Source organism: Gekko japonicus, unplaced genomic scaffold (genome assembly GCF_001447785.1).
Source record: "Gekko japonicus isolate JY-2015 unplaced genomic scaffold, Gekko_japonicus_V1.1 scaffold64, whole genome shotgun sequence".
NCBI lineage: Eukaryota > Metazoa > Chordata > Lepidosauria > Squamata > Gekkonidae > Gekko > Gekko japonicus.
In genome coordinates, this window is record NW_015170277.1 from 2,020,221 (window position 1) to 2,044,585 (window position 24,365).

Genomic DNA, 24,365 nt, shown 5'->3' on the forward strand with positions numbered 1-24,365 from the left:
ATCTTTTCCTGTCCCAGTGTGGGTTTGGTAAAACAATGGAGCGAATGCTAGTTGCAGATTGGGCCCTTTTTGATGCAGGACAATGCAGTTTTCATGGGTCTAAAGAGAGGCAGGACTCTCCACCACTACGTCTCCATCACAGGCACTGCAAAAAGATATTTGGGGACAGACACACACGTCCCAAATGCAGCATTTTACTTGCGCATTCCAATTTGCTCAAAAACCCGACATCTCCTTTTGCTTACACATGACAGCAGACCAGGAAGCCTTGGGCTGTACTATTTCGCAGCCTAATGTGCCTCATGGGGGGTCGTTGTGAGGCTAAAGGGGGAAAAAACAAAACCGCAAGAGCATCGCTCCGAACAGAATACAAACAGAAGTGACTCATCTCTCCGTCTTGCGCCTCTCTCCTTGTGACTAATAAATAAAGATTACTTCATCAATTTAGGCATACGTTTAACTTTCACCTTACTATTTAAAAAACAAAACAAGGGCTCCAAGACGCGGGAAAAGGCGTGAAACCCACTAATTGGCGTACTGTCCTCCAGAAGTACGTGGCTTTCAGTTTTCTGCCTCAACACAACTGGAAAGAGGATTTTTAGACGCTGTGCACCTTGACCACTTTGCCCCTCACTGCCCACTGATATTCCCTCGTTCCAAAGCTTGCCCTCCTCTTCCGCTCTGTGGCCAGGCACTGAAAAGAGCCAGTTTGGTGTAGTGATTAAGAACGCGGACTCTAATCTGGGAGAATCGGGTTCGATTCCCCACTCCTCCACGTGCAGCTGCTGGTGTGACCTTGGGTCAGTCACAAGTTCTCTCAGAGCTGTTCTCTCAAGAGCAGTCCTCAGAAGAGCTCTCTCAGCCCCACCTACCTCACAGGGTATCTGCTGTGGGGAGGAGGAGGGAAAGGAGATTGTAAGCCGCTCGGACACTTCTTTGGGTAGTGAAGGGTGGGATGTAAATCCAATCTCTTCTTGTTGTTATGCATGTGGACTCTAGGGAGTGGATGTGCTTATGTGCCAGCCCTGAAAACTGTGCCATGAGTCTCCAGTATTGAAGCATGCAAACGTAATACCAGGGGTGTCCCACCCTGTCTGGTGCAATGGTGTAGACCCAGTTTAGTGTAGTGGTTAAGTGTGCCGACTCTAATCTGGGAGAACTGGGTTTGATTCCCCCACTCCTCCACATGCTGCTGCTGGTGTGACATTGGGTCAGTCACGAGTTCTCTCAGCTGTTCTCTCAAGAGCAGTTCTCTCAAGAGCTCTCTCAGCCCCACCTGCCTCACAGGGTGTCTGTTGTGGGGAGGGGAAGGGAAAGGAGTTTGTAAGCTGCTCTGAGACTCTGAGTGAAGGGTGGAGTATATATCCAATCTCCTCCTCCTCCTCCTCCTCCTCCTCCTCCTCCTCCTCTTCTTCTTCTTCCTCTTCCTCCTCCTCCTGACGGGACCCTGCTCCAACCAAAAGCCATTCCATTTGCTTTGCAGATGAACTCTTATCAGAGCTACCTCTGGCACAGCGCAAGGCAGCAGACCTTCTATTTATACTGCGCCACAGGCAAGCGGAGAGGAGAGGCTACAAATCAAAAGTCAATCAACCCCACGAGGCGTTCATGAGCACGGGAAGATTTCCCTCCACCAAGGAATGATTTTCTCATCTCGATACCTGGAGCCACAGAATGTGCGTTATTATCCGAGGGCCACTTGCTCGCCGTGCAACCCTGGAAATCCGTGTTTAAGCCTTTATTTATCTGATTAGTCTGAACAATTCCGTTGCGGCTTTCCAAGCAGAGCGCCACTGCACTCATTACAGCCAAGTATAATACGAAGACTGGATGGCTTACTGGATAATTAATAAAGTGCACTCTTGAGGCACGCCGAATGGGCTCTCGCCAGGGTCACAAATGGAGAAAACGGGCCCTCGTGATCTGCAGTTTTCCATACGCTTACTTTTTTTTTCACGTTACCATTTCCATTTTATTAAATTTTTTATCTGCTGCCGCTCACACATCAGAAATCGCCCCCCTTTGAAGGTCATGTATAAAGACCTCCCTCTCTATCAAAAAAAATATTCTACATCTGTGTGCTTATTCAAGACCTTGATGATATCTGATTATTATTAGTTTAATGTTATATCTAGATCAGTGGTGGCCAAATTGTGGCTCGGGAGCCGCATGCGGCTCTTTCACACATATTGCGCAGCTCCTGGCAGGGCGAGTGGGGGGAAGCTAAATATCGGCCCCGGTCACACGGGCCGGATATCGCGGGGGGAGGCGTGGCTGTTTACCCCAGAGCGAACTACCGCGCGGCCTCGGGATCCCAAACGTCCCACCGACGTCCCGTGGTTGGGGGGAGGTGCCGATCATACCTCACTCCTGCGGCGCGGCAAAGAAGCGCCGCCGCGGGGGTTGTGTTGTTGTTATTTATTTATTTAATTTTTTCATTTTATTGTTTTGTCATAAAATAGGTTACATAAAATTGATTATACCAACAGTAGTGTTGTTGTTTTTTTAACCCAACTGTTCGCATGCGCCGTTGGGTGCTTGTGCGCACCCATGGAGACTTGACCAAAAAAAAAGTTTTCGCGACAGGACATGGGTGGGCGCCGGATGCCACGAGCTAACACCGGAAACGTGATCTGACGCCCGCCCTTGCCCCGTGGTTTCCGGAAACTAGTACCTCAGAGGTACTAGTTTTTTACAGCGCATCTTCGGAGTGAAGCCTCGGGTGAGCCACGGGAGCTCTACGCTTCCCAGATGTGGCGGTGAGATCACGCCCGGAAAATCCTCTCTAGCGTGCCTAATGCTCCGTGTGACTGGGGCCTTTATTGGACAAATAAATATCATTATCAAGATCTGCTTTTACCGCTTTTGATATTATTTTTGTTCGCATGCGCCGTTGGGTGCTTGTGCGCACCCATGGAGACTTGACCAAAAAAAAAGTTTTCGCGACAGGACATGGGCGAGCGCCGGATGCCACAAGCTAACACCGGAAACATGATCTGACGCCCGCCCTTGCCCCATGGTTTCCGGAAACTAGTACCTCGAAGGTACTAGTTTTTTACAGCGCATCTTCGGAGTGAAGCCTCGGGTGAGCCACGGGAGCTCTACGCTTCCCAGATGTGGCGGTGAGATCACGCCCGGAAAATCCTCTCTAGCGTGCCTAATGCTCCGTGTGACTGGGGCCTTTATTGGACAAATAAATATCATTATCAAGATCTGCTTTTACCGCTTTTGATATTATTTTTGGCAGTCTCATTTAATGTTATTAAAAAGCAAATCTGCATATTTCCCAGTAAAAACACTTAATATTTGTTCATGTCTTGCGGATCTCAAACATCTGACGTTTATTCTATGTGGCTCTTAAGCAAGTTTGGCCACCCCTGATCTAGATGGTATTTGATGCCTGCCAAGCTCTCCCGTGTCACTCCTACTATATCAGCAGCGTGTTGGAAACAATGTCAGCATGTTGGAAACAATGTGGAGAGAAAAGAACATTCCTGCATAGCTGGTGGGAATGTAGAGGAATGAACAAATACTGGACTCAAATACTGACACACATGTGACATACCCAAAACTCCAGAAGTGGTCCTTCTTAACTTGTGGGATATTCTGAGAATCCCTAGGACACATAAAGAACTACTCCTCAATGCTCTCTCTAAGGTGTGGAGTCTTTGTGAGCTACTGGCATTAAAGTTGCGAGCGAGCGATTTGGCTACTACATTGTTCAAAAAGGATGAGCTTATGGATCAGGATGGGATGGCACGTTGTCTTACGGCACCATCATTCAAGTTTTTAAAAAGGGTTAGGGTTAACCAGCCTGGAATTAAGATCGGCTTTTACAGCTTTAAGATTTCAATCCATGCCCTCAATGATCAGGACTGGACATTTCTTTGGTATCCCTGCCCCCCTTAGACAAGTTGATGATATCGTACATTATATTCTGAGATGCCCGTGGCATGAAGCCCCTAGGCTAAAGTACATCATCCCTATTATTCCGCAGCGTAATGGACTCTCCGATCTGGACCTGGTCAGATTTTTACTATCGGACCTTGACCACTATGTCTCTAGCTGAATGACGTTATTTGCCTTAGCAAATGCACGGCTGGAAGCAGGACCAGCAGCACAAAGCAGAGAGAACCAGCGGAGACCAGTGGATTTCCCAAATCAAAAGGGAAACCAAAGCACAGGCATTCCTAACACTCATTCCTACACTCTGCATGCCTTAGCAACAAGGAAAATCAGAATGAGTTTAGTATTTAATGCAAAGCAGAAGGAGTATAGGAGTATACTGACATTTTTTATTGTTTACATTACCATTTCATAGTCTGATGTATTATGTTATGGCCTATGGCTAAGACAATAAACTCATACCACAAAGGCCACTGCATAAATCAGCTTGCTCTGGAGCCATCCCTTCCTGAGCGAAGACAAAAATGTGTGAGCCGGAGGCTAAAACACTGTGAGCTAGCTCACACTAACTCAGCTTAGAGGGAACATTGCTCCTGATAATGGCGACAGCGGCAAAGAATCTCCTCGCCTCCCAATGAAAAACCAAACACATCCCCTACCTTACAATAGTGGATTAACAAACTCAAAGAATATTGTATTCTTGATAAGAATTGATAAGGTATTGCAAGAACTGAGAACAATCAGACTCAAACCGACCTGTTAGAAAAATGGTCTCTAATTTTAAACAAACTGTGGTCAGGGTTCCCAGAAAATGCATTAATAGTATAAAATGTTCAACCTCTCCTACTAGATTTTACTAACTCCAGGCATTTATATGGGTCAGTTGGGGGGTGTTAATTCTTGTATTCTATGGTATATAACAAAAACAACCAAGCGTTCTATACTCCATATTGCAAAGCGCCGTGCTGACATGCAAACCGATCATGTATATTTCAACACCTGAGTATGATGCTTCATATTCTTTGTAACTTTGCAATATTTCTTTCAATTAATTGCTATTTTTTTAAAAAAAAACAACCACTGCATCCATATGCTTACTTAAAAGGGTAATCTGTTGCGTCTATTGGAAGTTAAACTCTGCAGAACACTGGCATTCAGGACCAATTCATGACACCAGCAGCCACTTCTAGACAGCGGGCATGATCATATGTTCAAGCCCAGTGGTTTGTGAAATCTGGAAGCTATCCACTATCCAGGGCCAGATCCAGGTTTTGGAGGGCCCTGGGCAGAGACTGGGAAGCTGCCCGACCTCACAGAATGCTGATGCCAGCCCGGTGACTTCCAGTAACTTTTGCCCCAAACTATGGGGACCTCGTTTCAAAATGCATTTCCTGTCTGTCTGTCTCTGGGTACTACTTCAGATTTCAATGCATCCTTGTGGGGTGGGAATGTGTATTACACATGCTCCACACAGAGTCATAGAACAGTTGCCTTTGACACGCATACCTAGGGCCTGTGCACATTTCACTAGTCAGCAAGTCAGAGACGCAAATATTCTTTATTCTGTTCTTATTAGATTCATGGAAGATAAGACTATCAGTGGCTACTAGCCATGGTGACTGAGGGGATCCTCCACATTCAGAGGCACTAATCTTCTGAATTCCAGAGCCAGGAGGCAACCTCAGGGGAAGGCCTCGGCCTCTATGCCCTACTGCTGGCCATCCAGAGGAGCTGGTTGGCCACTGTGTGAGACAGGATGCTGGACTAGATGGACCACTGGTCTGATCCAGCAGGGCTCTTCCTATGTTCTCATGAAGGCCTCGGCCTCTATGCCCTACTGCTGGCCATCCAGAGGAACTGGTTGGCCACTGTGTGAGACAGGATGCTGGACTAGATGGACCACTGGTCTGATCCAGCAGGGCTCTTCCTATGTTCTCATGAAGGCCTTGGCCTCTATGCCCTGGCCATCCAGAGGAACTGGTTGGTCACTGTGTGAGACAGGATGCTGGACTAGATGGACCACTAGTCTGATCCAACTGGGCTCTTCCTATGTTCTCATGAAGGTCTCAGACTCTCTGCCCTTTTCTTGGCCCTCCAGAGGAACTGGTTGGCCACTGTGTGAGACAGGATCCTGGACTCGATGGACCACTGGTCTGATCCAGCAGGGCTCTTCTTCTTGTTCTAGAAGAACAACCACAGAGATTGACTGGAACACAACATTCTCCCCCTTCCTAAAGGGTACCCCACTCTCTCACTCCCAGTGTCTTCTTGAAAACCAAGAGGTGACTTACTTGGAAACGAGTGAAAAAGCTTCAGAGCAGATGGCTGGGCAAGGAACTAGCCTAATGGCCATGTGTCCAAGGGCCGCTGGGTAATGGACCCGGATGACTGTGTCAAACACGGTGGCGATGGTGTTGACGTCCCCATGCTTGGAGCTCTGATCTCCACTTCCTGTATCCAGGATGTTGCCTCCATGAAGGACCAAGAGCAAGACGTGGATTTTGCTGGGCTGGGCTAGGGATGGTGCTACTTCATCCTACAGAGGGGGAAGGGGAATGAAAATAAAACAGAGATGTGAAATGAGTTATCAGGATGGATTTGTTTCCGAGTACCAAATGTGCTTTCCAATTTAGAACAATTGTGATTCTTGGCTATGTACCAGTTGCCTGGAAACTTTGAGATCATGGAGTATTATATTGATGAAGCATCTGGTACTTCAGCATTGGAAGACTCCAGCAGCTCCCCAAGAGTTGCTTGGATACTCCAGAGTATCTGAGTTAGTGGCGTATTTAGAGGACGGTATGTCAACCAAGGAGCTGTGGTGGCTCAAGTGGTTAAGACGCTGAACTGCAGACTGGAAGGTCGGTAGTTCAGCAGTTCAAGACCCGAGTGCCGCGTGACGGAGTGAGCTCCTGTCTCTGGCCCCAGCTCCTGCCAACCTAGCAGTTGGAAAACAAGAAATTGCAGGTAGATAAACAGGTACCAATTTGGTGGGAAGGGAACAGCGTTCCGTGCGCCTTGGCGTCTAGTCATGCCGGCCACGTGACCATGGAAACGTCTTTGGATAGCGCTGGCTCTTTGGCTTGGAAATGGATATGAGCACTGTGTCCCTAGAGCCAGAGTTGACTGGCTTTCGAGCAAGGGAAACCTTGACCTTATGTTAACAAAGAGATAAGCACTGGGACAGTTCCACAAACTATTGAGTAATATCCCGGAAAAGGTTGTGACACTTGACTTTCCCCACCTCCATTTTTTATTGTTTTTATGTTTCGCAAGAAACATCTGTATTTTAATTGTATACTACAATTCTACATGATTATTCTCATTAGAAATTAAGCATCGGTGTAATTTGAAGGTTGACTTTCTCATGTAATGCGAAGATACTGGTGGAAGGGAGGATGGGCATGATGAAATATGTGTGTGTATAAAGCACTGTCAAGTTGAAGCCGACTTCTGGAGACCCCAGAAAGGGGCTTTCAAGGCAAGTTGGAAGCAGAGGTGGTTTTGCCCTGGCCTTCCTCTGCAGAGTCTTCCTTGGTGGCCTCCCATCCAAGGACCAACCGTGCTTAGCTTCCGAGATCTGACGAGACTGGACTATACCAAGCTGCCTCCTCCACCCTCCTGGTGGAATTGAAAGTACTTTATACACGGCTTTTTTTGTAGAAAAAGCACAGCAGGAACTCATTAGCATAATAAGCCATACCCAACAGCAGGAACTCACTCATTAGCATATTAGGCCACACACCTCATGTTACCAGAACTGTGGTCATCCAACCACACCCAACTTTTGCTTCTTATTCTCTTTACCTTGTTTGTTGTCAAAACCGGCCAGGGCTTTTTTTGGGGGGGAACAGGAACTCCTTTGCATGTTAGGCCACACCCCCTAATTGTAGCCAATCCTAATGAGTTTCTGCTGTTGGGTGTGGCCTATTATGTTAATGCGTTCCTGCTGGGTGTGGCCAACTTGGGAGCCAGCCGGAACTCCGTTCCTGTGCGTTCCTGCCCCAAAATAGCCCTGACTGTATAAAACCCAATAACGTACATCGTTTACAAAAATTACTTGCTAGGTCAACACACTTTTTTGTGCCCTCAATCAGTTCAGAAATTTCTGTCTCCGTGGGGTCATGGAGTAGCAGAAGGCAATCCTCTGTACTGAAGAGCTTTCCAAAAGCACATTAAGACTCCAACGCCTTGGCTCACAATGGTGAGTTCTTTCATCCCTTTTAGAAACTGGAATGTGAAGCTCTGTGGGAATGAACGCAGCTGAGGGAGGAACTCTCAGCAGGTCTGCTCTGAAGTATGCCCCACTTTATTCAACGGGGCTTGTCATAAACCCCCTTTGTGGCTTCCCTCCTTCATAAGAACACGAGAACATAAGAGAAGCCAGTGCTGGATCAGGCCACTGGCCCCTCCGGTCCAACACTCTGTCACCCAGTGGCCAAAAATACCAGGTGCCATCAGGGGGTCCAGCAGTGGGGCTGGGACACTAGGAGCCCTCCCACTGTTGCCCCCCCAAGCACCAAGAATACAGAGCATCCCTTGCCCCAGACTGAGAGCTCCCATCTATCCCTTGTGGCTCATAGCCACCGATGGACCTCTGCTCCGTATGTTTCTCCAATTCCCTCTTGAAGCCGTCCATGCTTGTAGCCGCCACCTCCTCCTGGGGCAGTGAATTCCATGTGTGAATCACCCTTTGGGTGAAGAAGTTCCTTCCTACTTCAGGCTACCAAAGGGACCAAGAGGGTCAGGCTTTGGGATTCTTTTTTTTAAAAAACCCAAATATACTCCTCCATAACCCCCCTTCCCCGGGGATGGGATACCCTGGTAGTTACAGCTCCCACGAACCACCCATCCTCCTCCTCCTCCACATTCTTCTGTTCCCACCCCCATTCCTCTTGTTTACTAGGAGGATGGTGAGTGTGTGTGGGTGTATATGAGAGAGAGAGAGACACGCAGGCTTGGAGCGGAGCTTCCCCTCCCTTCCTGCCAGTGCTCGGCCAGAGCTGTCCCTTCAGCACTCGGCTGACTCCTGGATGCAGGGAGAACGGCCGGCTTCGTGGATACCATTCTAAAGGCAGTCAAATCAGACACGAGATCACTGAAAGAAATGGGTCTGTAATAACGAAGCATACATCCTAAATCAAACACAGCTAACCGGGGACCGAATAGAGCAGGGGTGTCAAACATGCGCCCCGGGGGCCGGATCAGCCCCCCCCCCCCAGAGGGCTTCTATCAGATCCACAGTGGAGCCGGCTGTCTTCTGCTTCTTCTCCCAGTTCTGTTGCTGCTGTGTCATCGTAGGTTTGCAGCTTACAGAGACACAGCTGAACGGCATACTCAAGATTGCAACAGCACAGACATTTTGATGCAGGAATTCAGAGCAAGAGGTCTCAGTTATCGTTCACTGTTCAATAAGCAAAATATTGCCAGAGTGCTAATGTTTGAAGCATGTTTTTATTTTAAGTTTAAAAAAAACCCTCCTTTGTGTTTGTGTCCTTTATGAAGTTTATCTCTCCGCTACCTGGCATTACATTTTATGACACACGTGGCCCGGCCCAACGTGGTCCCATTTATGTTAGATCCGGCCCTCGTAACAAATGAGTTCGATACGCCTGGAAGAGAGGGCAGCTCACGAGAAGGAGAACATTAGGCAGAAGGAACCGAAAGCTGTAAGGCTACCCAGTTCTCTACTTGGAACAGACCTCCACGTTCCTGTCCTTGGGATGGGTACATGACCAAGCATCCTGGCACAGCTGGGGAGGGCCGGCCTTAGGGATCAGCCCTGTGACACACACAGAGCGCCCCAAGCCAGGCTAAGGATCTTTGTTAACCCATTCAAACTTGAAACGGGGCAGGCCCAAAGTTTCCTCCCAGCCTGCTCCTGCCCAGTCACCTCAGACATTCAGAGAAGGATTTTAGGGCTGCAGGACAGGAAATTAAATACCATCCATCCTGGCTCCTTGGACGGCTTGACCAAAAGGCAAGACACCGCCGCAAGGTTTCAATTTCCTTCCTTGGCCCATCGACAACCATTAAACGGCCTCCCCCTTCCTGTGATGCTACATTAGGCCTTTTATTGCCCTTCTTTGCAGATGTCAATCATCCCGAGGCCCCCTTTACTCCTCTCACCTCAGGGCTTACTCGCAGGGAAGTGACCTTAGCAAGGAAGCCCGACTGCGCTTTGAGCCTGCTACACTTCGTGGCTTTCCCTGATTCCGTCTGGGGTCTAACTCCCCCAACGTCAGCTTCTCCGTCCCTAGAAGTCCTTCTGAATTTGTACTTTTCTAAAAGACGGGTGAAGACCACCCTACGTTTCCGGAGTCCTTCGATTAAAGCAGATATGGCCAACTTCCATGAAGGCAGTTTCAGAGGGCGGGTGTGTTGGTCTCCAGTAGAACAGCGAGATTCAAGTCCGGTAGTGCCTTTACTTTTTCTGAAGTAAAACCTCAGTATTCAGGTTAAATGGCCGTGTTGGCACTTTGCGATCAATAAGTGGGTTTGGGGTCGCAGTTTGGGCACTCGGTCTCTAAAAGGTTCACCATCACTGGCTTAGAGGGAAAGCTGCCTGTATCTACCTCACTGTTCCCAAGGCTGGACAGGAAAGCCCAATGAAAGCTACCTTCTAAGCCAGGGGTGTCAAACTCATTTGTTATGAGGGCCGGATCTGACATAAACGAGACCTTGTTGGGCCGGGCCATGTGTGTCATAAAAGGTAATAACTGAAAAGGGGGGGGGACTCAGCCCAAGATATATCTGTGAACTAAGAGGGTCAAGCTAACACGATATTACTTGACGAGTAAACACTTTTTAACTTAGGACCAAACGCGTTGATCATTACCTTTGATGGAGGGGACACAATTCCTGACCAATGAAATCTCTGATACCAGAATAATTTGAAGAATTGACATGGCTATATTTATGGCCCAACATATAAGCTAGTAGCATAACTAAAAGCATATAAGGAAACAACATCTGGTTATACACACACACACACAAAAACCTTTTACACGTGTATTTTGGATGTGTGTCAGTGTAATGTAGAGAATAGTGACCACTGAGGAAGGCCCGAAGGGGCCGAAACGTGTTTGGTCCTAAGTTAAAAAGTGTTTACCCGTCAAGTGTATTTGTATTAGAAAAGCTTTTAAAGTCTGAAATTTAGACTCTTTCTTTTAACCACAGTATGTTTTAACATGTGTACACCTTAATAAACATTTGCATTTTTATATAATATAGTGTTAGCTTGACCCTCATAAAAGATAACGCCAGGTAGCGGAGATATAAACTCTATAAAGAACACAAACACAAAGGGTTTTTTTAACTTAAAACATGCTTAAAACATTAACACTTTTGCAATACTTTGTTTATTTAACAGTGTCCGATAACTGACACCTCTTGCTCTGAATTATTGCATCAAAATGTCTGTGCTGTTGCAATCTTGAGTATGCTGTTCAGGTGTGTATCTGTAAGTGGCAAACCTATGATGATGCAGCAGCAGAACTGGAAGCAGCAGTAGGAGACAGCCAGTTCCACTGCGGGTCTGATAGAAACCCTCCGGGGGGGGCCTGATCCGGCTCCCGGGCCGCATGTTTGACACCCCTATTCTAAGCGAAACGGCCTCCTGCCACTCTGTTTCCAGTCCCACTCCTCTCTTCTGGACAAGCAGTGGCTTGTCATCTTTTCTCCAAACTAGGCCTGCGGAATCCGGTTGCGGGACCCACAGCATTTCCTCCTTGGCTTGGGTATCACAGCGGCTAGGCACCACATCTCCGTGGCAAGTGCGCTGCAAGGGGTTGCTGCTCAGAGAAACGAACCTGGTGACACCCCCCCCGCCCCGATCCACCATCGAGCTGCTTGTTCCTCTAAATAATAAGACGACAAGGGAAGCTGTGTGAGATGCTGTACCTCAATGATGCTGAGTCTCTCCACGCTGGATCCCACATTGTACTCTCCTGCCGATTCAAGACACGGATCATCTGGAAGGGAAGAGGTTGGCCGTGTGAATGATTTATCCACTCTGTGGTTTGTAGGAAAAGATCGAGCGATGCCCAGCCTTACGTTTACCAATATGGTAGGAAGAAGAAGAAGAGATTGGATTTATACCCCGCTCTTCACTTGGGAGTCTCAGAGCGGCTTACAAACTCCTTTCCCTTCCCCTCCCCACAACAGACACCCTGGGAGGTAGGCGGGGCTGAGAGAGCTCTGACACAAACTGCTCTTTTTCAAGGACAGCTGTGCCAGAGCTTGTGACTGACCCAAGGTCACATCAGCAGGTGCAAGTGGAGGAGTGGGGACTCAAACCCGGTTCTCCCAGATTAGAGTCCGCGCACTTAACCACTACACCAAACTGGTTCACTTAACCACTACACCAAACTGGCTCTCCTGTATTGGAATCAATGCTCCCTCTAAGCTGTGGAGTCTTGTGAGCAAAACTTCTACTTTGTGAGCGACTGGCATTAATAGTTGTGAGCGAGCCATTTGGCTACTGAATAAATTAATTTGCTCTGGAGCCATCCTTCCTGAGCAAAGACAAAAAGGTGTGAGCTGGAGGCTAAAAAACGGTGAGCTGGCTCACACTAACTCAGCTTAGAGGGAACACTGATTGGAATACCAATTGCTGAGCAGCAACCACGGTGTGTGTGTGTGTGTGTGGGGGAGTTTCCTTCGTACAGCCCTTCATGGGATCATTTTCCAGGCCACAGTGAGAAACAGGATTCAGGCTTAAATGCGCATGTGGTCTGATCCAGCAGGGCTCTTCTTATGATGTTAAGACCGCAGTTTTGGAACCATCCAGCACTTGCTCATAGCCTCCAGTCTGGGAAGTCCACAAATCACAGCAGCGCAAGAACTAACTGTGTGCACAAACTTAATGTGCATTTATGTCACTTCGACGGGTACTTTAAGTTTTGCTCGTGAAAGTGCTCTTAGCTGCTAGAGAGGCAGGGACGGCCGTTCCTTTTATCTTGGTTTCATGACCATCACTGATAGAGAGCTATGGATCTAATCTGCTTTAATGGTCATTACATCTTCGCAAGGAACTCTGGGAGTCTTCGTTTCTGAGAAGGGGAGCAGATCTCTCTTACGAGGAACTCTTTGTAGCCTCAACGAACTACAATGTCCAGGCTTCTGTTGGAGAAGTTAAACTGGTATAAACCTAATATTGGTCTGTAAAGCAGGTACATCTTATAGCAGACTTCAAGGATCACAGAATCATAGAATCACAGAGCTGGAAGGGACCTCCACTGTCAGCTAGTCCAACCCCCTGCACAATGCAGGAAATTCACAAATATCTCCCTCTCACACACACCCGGTGACCCCTGCTCCACGCCCAGAAGATGGCAAAAAAACCTCCAGGATCTCCAGCCAAACTGGCCTGGAGGAAAATTGCTTCCTGGCCCCAAAGTGGCGATCAGCATTTCCCTGGGTGTGTAAGAAAGGGCCACGAGAACTAAGCACTGAGGCAACCCTTCCTGCCCTCCCTCTCGTGATCCGCCTAAGTTCACAGAATCAGCATTGCTGTCAGACAGCCGTCTAGGACCCTGCATTCAGCCAGCAGTTCGAGTCACAGACATTTCAGAGAGTCAAGCAAGCAGTCTTCTCCAGCAGGATCATGCTAAACAAATAAATTACCGGGGACATCTTCAGACTCGGGGGTTCCTATCTTATCCATTAGATCATTTGAGCTCCATTTCGTGATTTCTTTGGGGAACACCTCTTCATTTTCAGACAGATCCTCTTTAAAGGGAGAAGGGGAGAGAGAGAGAGAGAGAGACAGTCATGTTGATGAGCACAAACGGAACACTCGCCAAAAAGCTCTTTGTTCGCTTCTAACAACTCTGGGCTAGCAAGGGGAACATGGAGATCGGTGCTTGTAAAATCCAGAGCAGTCTTTAGGACGGGGAAAAATCAAAGAGGCTTCGAAAGAAGCAGCAGACAAAGCCTCCTCAGATCAAACGGGGCTTACGGAAAGCATGGTACGACCGTGCCAACTTTGAACAGCCACCCGTTAAAAACCTGTATAGTCACTCACCGCAAAGCCATCTCACCTTATTCCACACTAGTAAATGCCACTTGCTTTCCGCAAGCGGAGAGGCATCTTCCTGGCTGCAAGCAGACATCCCTCCTGTACAGTCACTCACCGCAAAGCCATCTCACCTTATTCCACACTAGTAAATGCCGCTTGCTTTCCGCAAGCGGAGAGGCACATTCCTGGCTGCAGGCAGACATCCCTCCGCCTCCAACGCATCCTGCACTCCATGCGGGGTTAGGCAAAGGCATCCCACTTTCAGACTGAATCAGTAATTTGGGTGCCCTGCGCTAATTCTGTAACAGATGTCAACTTCTTCTAGGGAAAGCCCTCTGATCATTGGGGGACGGGGGGGGGGGGAGACTCATAACGACCCGTTTTCAGAGTTCTTCTACAATCAGTGGGTATGAAAACTTCCAGTTTCCAAGCAGCGTGGAAATACCATTTCATGCCGGGCAAGCAGGCGCACCAGTCTGAAGAACTTCTCTATAACGCTAGCTTTTGCCGCTGCTACTTCTGCCTTTGGCTATCAGTGCTGGTCAAATATGAGAATCTACTACAGTAAGTTCGTAAAGTAGGTTTGGATCCGACTACCCCCTTCCTTGCCCTGCTTGACCACAGTCCAGCAACCCCCGTGGTTAAGTGGGAAAAGTGGCACTGCCACAGGACTTCGACAGCCTGTCTGGGAGCACGGACGTTTGTGGCCCAGGGTGGCCGGAGTCATGGACTGGCCAAGTGGCAATCAGCACGGGTGAGTGGCTGTTTTCCAGGCTTGTGAAACCCTTCTGCTGAATGACAGAGAAATGACATTTCACCTTTGTCTAGGACTCAGCGGCTGACCCTGCTTCCACTGCCAGCACAGATACAACGCTGCCCATCCTTTGACACTGTTGAGCGACTGGAAGGGAGCCAGTGGATCACATGCTTCCTTTTTCACCTTATACTTCCAAGAATATCTGTTTTCCACCCCACACCCCAACAGGGTTAACCACGGAATAACGTTTTAGTCCAGTGGCCAGTTTGGTGTGGTGGTTAGGAGCGCGGACTCTAATCTGGGAGGACCGGGTTTGATTTCCCCACTCCTCTACATGAAGCTGCTGGTGTGACCTTGGGTCAGTTACAAGTCCTTTCAGAGCTGTTCTCTCATGCGCACTTCTCAAAAGACCTCTCTCAGCCCCACCTACCTCACAGGGTTGTCTGTTGTGGGGAGGGGGGGGGAAAGGAGATGGTGAGCTGCTCTGAGACTCTTTCGGGTAGCGAAGGGCGGGGTACATATCTAATCTAATCTCTTCTCCTTCTTTAAGTCCAACAAAATTTAATTCTGGGTATAAGCTTTTGTGTGCATGCACACGTCTTTGAAGTGTGCATGCGCAGAAAAGCTTATACCCAGAATTAAACTTCGTTGGTCTTAAAGGTGCCCCTGGACTCAAACTTGGTTCTGTTGCTTCAAATCCACACGGCTCCCCACCTCAATCAACGTTTAACCATGGGTAAGGATTATGTTAGAGCTAATGTCGCACTGGCTAATGTTAACTATGGTTAATTCTGATTCTGATTTGTGGCGAACCAATATCGCTAACCAGCTCCAACGCCTGGACAAGAACTCTAGTTAGTTAACCATGGTTAAGAAAGGCTGGACAAGGGTGGGAAGAACCCACACATTAGAAAAAAGGGCCTGCGGCACGGGAGTGTGCCCTTCTGCCAACCCGGTCCTAACCCCTTATCCACGGCACCAGACAGCATTAACAATGGCATTGTTCTGGACACAAGATCTGGCAATTCATGGCAAAAGAAGAGGTAACATAAGAAAATCTAGACGAAGCAAGTAATGTTTCCTATTCTAATCATCATGCAAGGTTCCTGCAACCAGAGGAAACTAAATGTATTTTAATTTGTTTTAAATTAGTTGTATACTATATTTGATGGAACCTGCCCTGAGCTTGCTATGCAGGGAGGGCGGGATAAAAATCTAAATAAATAAAGAGGGAGAAAAGAAGAACAGGGAACTGGTTGACATGCTCCAACCTATCAGACCAGAGCAGACATTTGAAGGTAAAACAATGTCCGAACGGGGAGTTCTTTTCCCAGTGAGCTCAGGAAGTTAGTTGGGTGTCGTGGTTAAGTACGTGGACTCTAATCTGGGAGAACTGGGTTTGATCACCCACGCCTCCACTTACAGCTGCTGGATGACCTTGGACAAGCCATAGTTCTGTCAGAGCTGTCCTTGAAAGGACAGTTCTGGAAAGAGCTCTCTCAGCCTCACCTACCTCACAGGGTGTCTGTTGTGGGGACGGGAGGGGAAAGGAGTTTGTAAGCCGCTCTGAGGCTTTAAGTGAAGGGCGGGGCATAAATCCAATCTCCTCCTCCTCCTCCTCCTTCACCTTGCTAACTTGGCCTATCTAGAATCATAGCTCAGCCCATGCCCAACACTATCTCAGATCCCTTTGCACACCTGAGGAAAACAGAACCAACCAGCCTAGTCCTTCGATTCTTAACAGGGGCCAACCTGCACGTTTTGAGAGACATTCAAAACGTTTTGGAGGCAGACGGGTGGCCATTTGGGATTCTAGGCGGCCTCGTCTCCCCGCCTGCAATAGCTTCTGACAGCCAGGAGAAGAGAGCTGTCTTATACGACTCATCCCCTAATCAGATCTTGGGAGCTAAGCAGGGTCAGGCTTGGCTAGTACTTGGATAGGAGACCAAGAAGGAATGACGGGGTCACAGGATGAGGAGGCGGGCCACAGCAAATCACCTGTGGATGTCTTTTGCCTCCAATCTAGCTGTTCTACTGAAGAAAATCTCAGCTACCCTCTGAAACTGACACAAATCAGTTAGTGCTCAAAATATTTTCAGTATACTTAATAGTACCTTTGTATACAGAGAGGGCAGAAACTGATAGTATAACTGGATAGGGCTGTCGGCTACTCGCACACAGAGAACAGCCATTTGCAGTGGCCGTGGAGCATCCCTATACAGGTTTTTCCTGTACTTTCCTTGCCCCAGCCCCCCCCTCCACAGCAACAATTCCCGCCTCCATCAGAGGGCCTCCTTTTTAAAAGGGGGAATTGCTATATTATAACATCATACCAGTGCTCTAGAGCCGCAATATACTACTTCCCAGATTTCAATTTAAAAAGCAGGGGTCATTTCGTAGAAAAAGAGGTGCAGGAGCTCATTGGCATAACTCATTACCATAACTTATTTGCATATGCCACACACCCTTGACATCACCAGAAGTGTGTCAGAAGGCAACACCCACCGCTCAGGCCCCACTGGACTGTTTTGGATTGCTAGTTATTGGGGGAACGTGCACATCTGTCCTCGCAGAGGAGGGAGAGCTCGTACCTGAATAAAACTTGGTCTTAAAGGTGCCACTGGCCTGTTTTGGACCGGGGGGCTGGGGGGGGGGGCTCTGCAACTTACCTGGCTGCTTCTTGCTCTGACTGAGGGCTGCTGGGAGCAGGGGGTGGGGCTTGTTGCATGTGCCCGCCCCATGGGCTCTTTACTGCCGGAGCTCCGCTCCTGTGCGCTTCTGCAGGAAATGACCCCTAAAAAGTCTCTCTCTACCAATCTTTTTGTTATAGAGTTATAAGAGAAGATGTGCAGCTTGTGCCTTCCCCATATAACTTGGCAACAAAACAGGCCAGAGACTCTTGGTTTTTAAATGAAAGCTGGGAACTGGTAGATTGTGGCAAGACAGCCTCTTGATGCAATAGTGAGCTAACCATTCCTGACACACACACCCCTGACCAAGGCTCCCTCTGAGCTGTGGAGTCTTGCGAGCAAAAGTTTTACCTTGTGAGCTATTGGCATTAAAGTTGTGACCGAGCGATTTGGCTGCTGCATACATTAGTCTGTTTCTGGAGGCATCCTTCCCGAGCGAAGACAAAAATGTGTGAGCTGGAGGTTAAAAAATTGTGAGCTAGCTCACAGTAACTCAGCTTAGCGGGAACACTGCCCCAGGCCCCTTCTGTATAGTAGGGGAAATACCAGGGGACGTGGGTGGGGGTCAGGCAAAGAAAATGGCACAAATGTGGGCACGACCAGCAAAAATGAATACCTTCCTGTCTACACAGTGTCCAAAGTCTTTTGACTGCTATCTTCCCCAAAAGACTGTCTCGAATCAGGTTTCAGAAAGATTATATCATGGCCAGGGAAAACACGGAAGCAGGATGAACAGAGGGCAATGTCACATGGACGCTCCTGAAAGCAGTGCTGCTGCAAGGAAGTCACAGTAGAGCAAAACACTCATGTGGGAAAAGCCCGACTCTCTTCTTATTAAGTACTCGATTAATTGCCCAAGTAAACTATAAATCACAACATCTCAAACTGCAAGCAACGTTTAGCAAAGGAAGACATTTATCCAGCATAAATACCATAGATAAAAGCGTTGATCGGTTAAGAGGTTGCATCTACCGAACGGTGACTCGGGTCTCTAACATCGCTGAGACTGACCACCCGTCTCAGACGTGAAGCAGCTCTGACTAACAGTGCACATTTTAAATCTGCAGTTAATGAATATATCACACTGATTAATCCAATAAAGCTTTCTGCCCACTGTCTGCTAATCTGCCGAGTGGAGCACATCGGGAGAAAGCGTGTTTTGTCAAATCTGTACGGAACGGCGAAGGGTGAATTTACATTGCAAGCCTGTTCCCGCAACTTAATCTAAATATTGAACTCATTTGCAAAAGAGGCTTAATTATAGGTCTCGATGCTGCGTACCGGAATCCATGAGCCAGCTTCTGATCCCATTATTTGCATGTTTAATCGCACAGATATTAATAATTCACTTTGTCAGACTCTGCCGGCAAACAGGATTGTGTAGGAAGGTCTGTAACTTTTTTTTTTTTAATTACAAATTCCGTTCCTGATTTCTTCAAGATATGCTGAAATAATATATCTTTCTGCAAAATATTAAGTTAGGATGTGGATTACTGAGTGTTTGTGTGGCTGAAAGAGCATTTCAGGACCTGTTTCCCGCCCCACCTGCCTAGTTCTGACAAAGAAGAGGGAGGAGATTGGATTTATACCCTGCCCTTCACTGGGAGTCTCAGCGTGGCTTACAATCCCCCTTCCCCTCCTCACTACAGACCCCCTGCGAGGTAGGTGGGGCTGAGAGACCTCTGAGAATCTTGCTTGTTGTGTCAGCTCTGGCATCGGTTCTCCAAGGTCTCAGGTACAGAAATGTTCTTTCCTAACCACCTGCTACCTAAGATCCTTTAAATGGAGTGACTGAGGTCTGAAACCATCACATGACTCCTCCCTTCCCAGAACTGCCTCCGATTATAATGTATGTGTTCTTTTGAACTGTAAGCCACTTAGAATACAATGGCATAAAAGCGGTATACAAATGTATCAAATGAATAAAATGCATAATGGAATCTGGAACTGTCTATATGCAAAGCACATGCCCCGAGCCGGAGCCTTACAGACAGAGTGGTGTATCTGTTCTGAACACAAGAAAACTGGGTTATATGGAGTCAAATTATTATTATCATTATTATCATTATCATCATCATTATTATTAGCTCATCTAGCTCAGGGCCCTGACTTGGATAGCCCAGGCTAGCCCAGTTTTGTCAGATTGAGACGACGAGGAGGAGATTGGATTTATACCCCGCGCTTCACTACCCGAAGGAGTCTCAAAGCGGCTTACAAACTCCTCCCCCTCCTCACAACAGACACCCTGTGGGGTAGGTGGGGGCTGCGAGAGCTCAAAGTGTCTGCGAGATCTCTTCCGAGAACTGCCCTTGAGAGAACAGCTCTGAAATAACTTGTGACTGACCCAAGGTCACACCGGCAGCTGCTTGTGGTGGAGTGGGGGAATCAAACCCGGTTCTCCCAGATTAGAACCTGGGCTCCTAACCACCACACCAAACTGGCTCTCCTGGACGCTAAGCAGGGTCAACCCTAGTTAGTGTGTGGATAGACCCATAGCCAGGATTCTTTTGTTCGGGGGGGGAGGATCTAAATTTTCAAGGGGGCAATCAAATTAAAGTTAATTAAATTAATCTGAATGCCTGCCTTTAAAGGGGGAGGCTCCGAGCCTGTTTCTAGCCCTTCCTTTCCAGGGACAGGGCAGCGAGCACGTCAGTTCCTAGGGGAGAAAAAACAGCTCAGAGAGGATCTGAACGCCTTCTGAAGGCAATTCGATGCCCTCTGAGCAGTCTTTTCCCAGGTCCTATGTTGCACTCCCCCCCCCTGCACATTCCACAATGGGAGAGAGAGAAAAGCCTCACACCCTGGCTGTTATCAGCAGCAGTCAGTGTGTGTGTGTGTGGGGAGGTGTCTCTCCTAAGAAACAAGGTTTCTGGCATGGCTGTTTGTGGGGCAGGGCTTTTAATTAAGGGGCGGTGCCCCTAAATGCCCCATTGTCGCTATAGGCCTGGACAGACCACCGAGGAATTCCAGGGTCCCTATGCAGAGGCAGGCAATGGCAAACCACCTCTCCTAGTCTCTTGCCTTGAGAACCCTACAGGGTCTCCGTGAGTCGGCTGCAGGCACACATCTAGCCCAGCGCTGCCTCCCCTTGATTGGCCACAGCTCTCCAGGGTCTCGGGCAGAGAAGAGCCCTACTTAGTGCCTAGGACCTCAAGTGCCAGAGACTGAGACGGGGTCCTTCTGCATACGGAGTGGAAGCTCTAGCTCTGAGCCACGGTCCCTCCCACTGTGGGCTCTCTGCAACCTCTTGGTCCAAGGAGATGACGTCGTCTGTGACACCAGGATACTGCCCAATACGCAGAGTTTGGCGATGAAATTTTCCTGACGCTGCCCAGCATGTACTAACCCTGGTTGTTAGGAACCCGAGTTCCAAACTTTATTCAGCCAGAGATGATGAAGAAGAAGAGATTGGATTTATACCCGCCCTCCACTACCCAAAGGTGTCTCAGAGCGGCTTACAAACTCCTTTCCCTTCCCCCTCCTCACAACAGACACCCTGTGAGGCAGGTGGGGCTGAGAGAGCTCTTGACAGAAACGGCTCTTTTTAAAGAACAGCTCTTATCAGAACTATGGCTTGCCCAAGGTCATCTAGTGGAGGAGTGGGGAATCAAACCCAGTTTTCCCAGATTAGAGTCGCGCACTTAACCACTACACCGAACTGGCTAAATCTATGATGATCTGAACATTCAGGATGTATTCCAGGTCAATTAGAATGCAGTATGTTCCTTTGTGTGCAGACATTATGATTGCCTTCATCAGATGCCCAGATAAAACCAAACTGCTATTTAGTAATTCACACACATTTGCGTTCTGGACTGCTGCCGCTTATTCGTAAAGATTCATTTACATCATTGTGGGAAATCTCACGGATTCGAAGTTGTCTGCTTTGCATTGGCCAATGTACGTGATTGCCAGCTCACCTACTAGTGAGCTTTATAAAATAATCAAGGACAGTATATTTTAAAACTGGAGTATAATAGGACATGTTTCCGTGCCTGAGGAGTTTGTTTTCCTTTTGCACTAGGATACCAAGATATTTATACACATTGATGGTCCCCGAGTTACGACGAGCTTTTACGATGGCTCAAATGAACGCTTTACCATCAGCGGTGTTAACTGGATGTTATTCAAGGATTCCTTATTCTGAAAGGACTTGCTCGTACCCTGCGGAAAGGATTGAGAGACCACAGCACGTATTGTATTTGACTGCCCCCTGAGAGCTGAAGCTAGGAAGAAGTTCCTTTTGCCTTTATTTTCTCTAATTCCAGAGTCTAGTACGACAATCGAACCTAAGATCAGTTGGCTTCTTTCAGATTCTGATTGTAATGTTACCTTCTGTATGGCGAAGTTTTTTGCAACCCTACCTTGAGCGTATCTTTGTTGTGTTGTAGTCCACGTGGCTTTTAACAGTATTTTGCCTTGACAATTATTAGGGTTGGAAGGACATTTAGATTAAAACTAAACATACATAGATCAACAGATAAAAAGATACGTTACCTGAAAGAACTATATTATTAAAGAATGGGAAAAGGAGAAAAAATTCAAGAATGTAATAGAGGTTTGAGCACTGTGGGAAGTCAGAATGGGGGGTAGTTGATATTTGGATAAAAGGATATGAATGATTTGTTAGATGACTTAAAATTTTACTTATTAGTATATCCTAATAAAATTGTTTTACAAAAAAAACAGTATAGTCAAAGTACAGTGTGAGCTATTTAATAACGGTGTGCGGCTTCGCTGAGACTCTTTTCAAAAGTACATTTTAATTTATATTTAAATACATTTATTAGCGAAATTTATACCCAGCCTTTCAGCCAAAAGCTCCCAATTTTAATGGGGAGTTATCTCAGTTTATTTCAATAAAGCAAGCGCAGATGTTCCAGCTGGACTACGACCAAGTGGGTTTGCATAATGGAGGCTCCACTTTCAAAAACGTTTTGGTTGGTTTAGAGGCATCCCGGCTGCATTCAGCACAAATGCGTCTCTCCTCCTGCAGCTGAAAAGGGCTCTCAAGGGGAGATCTGCAACAAGTCTGAGGTAGAATATGGCTGCAAATGGCACCCACTGGCCCATGTCGTTTGCAGGTTATTTTTTAAAAAATCTTCCTTTTAACAAGGCTGTTCTGTACTGGGACTGGAAAAGGTTAGTCAGGAGTAGAAAAGGGCCAACTTTAAAAATCTAATCATAAAATATACAAAAATATATATGTGTGTTTATTCAATATAAATTAAAATAACAAACAAGGGCCCATTCATACCTCATATAAAACTATAAAAACATACAAGGGCCATGTTGAATAAACACACACACATATTTTTGTATATTTTATGATTAGATTTTTAAAGTTGGCCCTTTTCTATTCCTAACCTTTTTAGGTTCTGAGTTCTAGGTTTAGGTTCAGTTTTTCCCCCTTTTTTCTTCTTTGTCCTGTACTGGAACTGGAACATTCCAGGACTGTTTCTACCAGAGACTGTGAGCTTGACGCTCTAGAACAATAGCCCACCAGGACTCTGGAGGTGGCCAATGAGGAATGAATGGTTCTGACAACAGCCTATCGTTGGTAGTTGTTTGGGAAGTGGGTGGAGTTTGCATGCTATTCAAACAGGGGCGTTGCCCTGGGTCTTTGTATTGTTCTTGCTGAATCACTAATAAAGCTGAGCTGATCACTAGGCTTGGTGACAGACCATCCATGGAACCCAGTATTTAACAAAGGCAAAGGATGATTTGTTTGTTCCACCAAACAGTGAAGCTTGGAGGAAAGGGGTGTTGGAACATCTCTTTAACAGTGGCACAGAGGATTATCCTCTGGTTGACATCGGAACTGAACAGAGTTGCTGTCAGTTCTAGCCCGCGCTGGTGTGAGCTACCAGCCTTGTCCCCAGCTCGCCATCCACCAGCAGTTCGAAAGCTTCGGCGAGTAGATAAAATGGGTACCACTCCTTAGAGAGGGTGGGCACACTAAACCCCCGCAGGGGAGGTGTTAGCCGGCGAATGGAATGTCCAGCTCGGAAGCTCGGAAGCCTGATAAAAAGACCTCTTCAGCATTAAGAAGCCTGTAATGGGCCAATCCGGCCAGGCGGTGGCAGTGCGGCGCTACGATTCAAAGCAGCCCAGGAAGAACCAACGTCATCAAGCCAAGCCGAAAAGTGAATTCCTCCGGAACACGTCTGAAGCCTTCAGCTGAACAAAAATCCCCGTTGGCTGCAAAATGTGTGCGATTTAAAGAATTATATGTTGTGCTCCCTTACCCTTATGAAATTGTTAGTCCCTTGTGTGAAACCATGTGATTGTAAATCGCTCAGAGCCAGCAGCTCTGCCGGATTGAGCGATCAATAAATCGAAAGGTATTATTATTATTATTATTTAAATGGGACACCTAGCCTTACCCTTGGTTCAGCTACGAGGGGAAAAAGTTCGAGGCCTCGAGCCCTCCTGACAACTACACCTTCGGATCTCATTACCGTACTCATTTATGTGCTCGTTCCTACTGATTATATTTACATCCTACCTTTCCTCTGGAGAAGAAGAGTAGGTTCTATATCCCGCTTTTCTCTACCTTAGGGAGTCTCAAAGTAGCTCACAATCGCAGTTCCTTCCTCACCTTGTGAGGTAAGGTGGGGGCTGAGAGAGTTCTGAGAGAACTGTGACTGGCCCAAGGTCACCCAGCTGGCTTCATGTGTAGGGAGAAGTGGGGAGGTCAAACCCAGTTCTCCAGATCAGCGTCTGCCACTCTTTAACCACTATACTATGCTGGCCTTGAGGCGGCCTACAGGAGGGATTTTCCATTTAATCCTCCCATCGACCACACGAAACAGGCTCGGGGCTAGGGCTGAATTCAGTATGTGTCGCCCGTTCAACCCTTCTGCCTCCGTCGGCGTGCATGTGTGGAAAACGGAAAGTCAGCTCCGGATGTGCAAGGACTGCTCTTCTGATGCGTGAATAAACTGAAGGAGTGAGCAGTGACTCACGAAAGCTTGTCTCCTGCCACACA

The 24,365-nt window shown here is 47.5% G+C and overlaps 1 protein-coding gene across 1 annotated transcript in view; it reads right to left on the bottom strand.

Annotated features, from left to right (window-relative positions):
* The window catches only part of PITPNM2 (phosphatidylinositol transfer protein, membrane associated 2), a 163,713-nt gene that overhangs the window by 64,387 nt on the left and 74,961 nt on the right, over positions 1-24,365 (bottom strand). The window contains exons 7-9 of the mRNA XM_015417664.1: positions 13,534-13,638; positions 11,809-11,879; positions 6,198-6,442 (exon numbers count right to left, since the gene is read on the bottom strand). Of these exons, the coding sequence (XP_015273150.1) occupies positions 6,198-6,442; positions 11,809-11,879; positions 13,534-13,638 (421 nt within the window). The remainder of the gene's footprint in view (positions 1-6,197; positions 6,443-11,808; positions 11,880-13,533; positions 13,639-24,365) is intronic.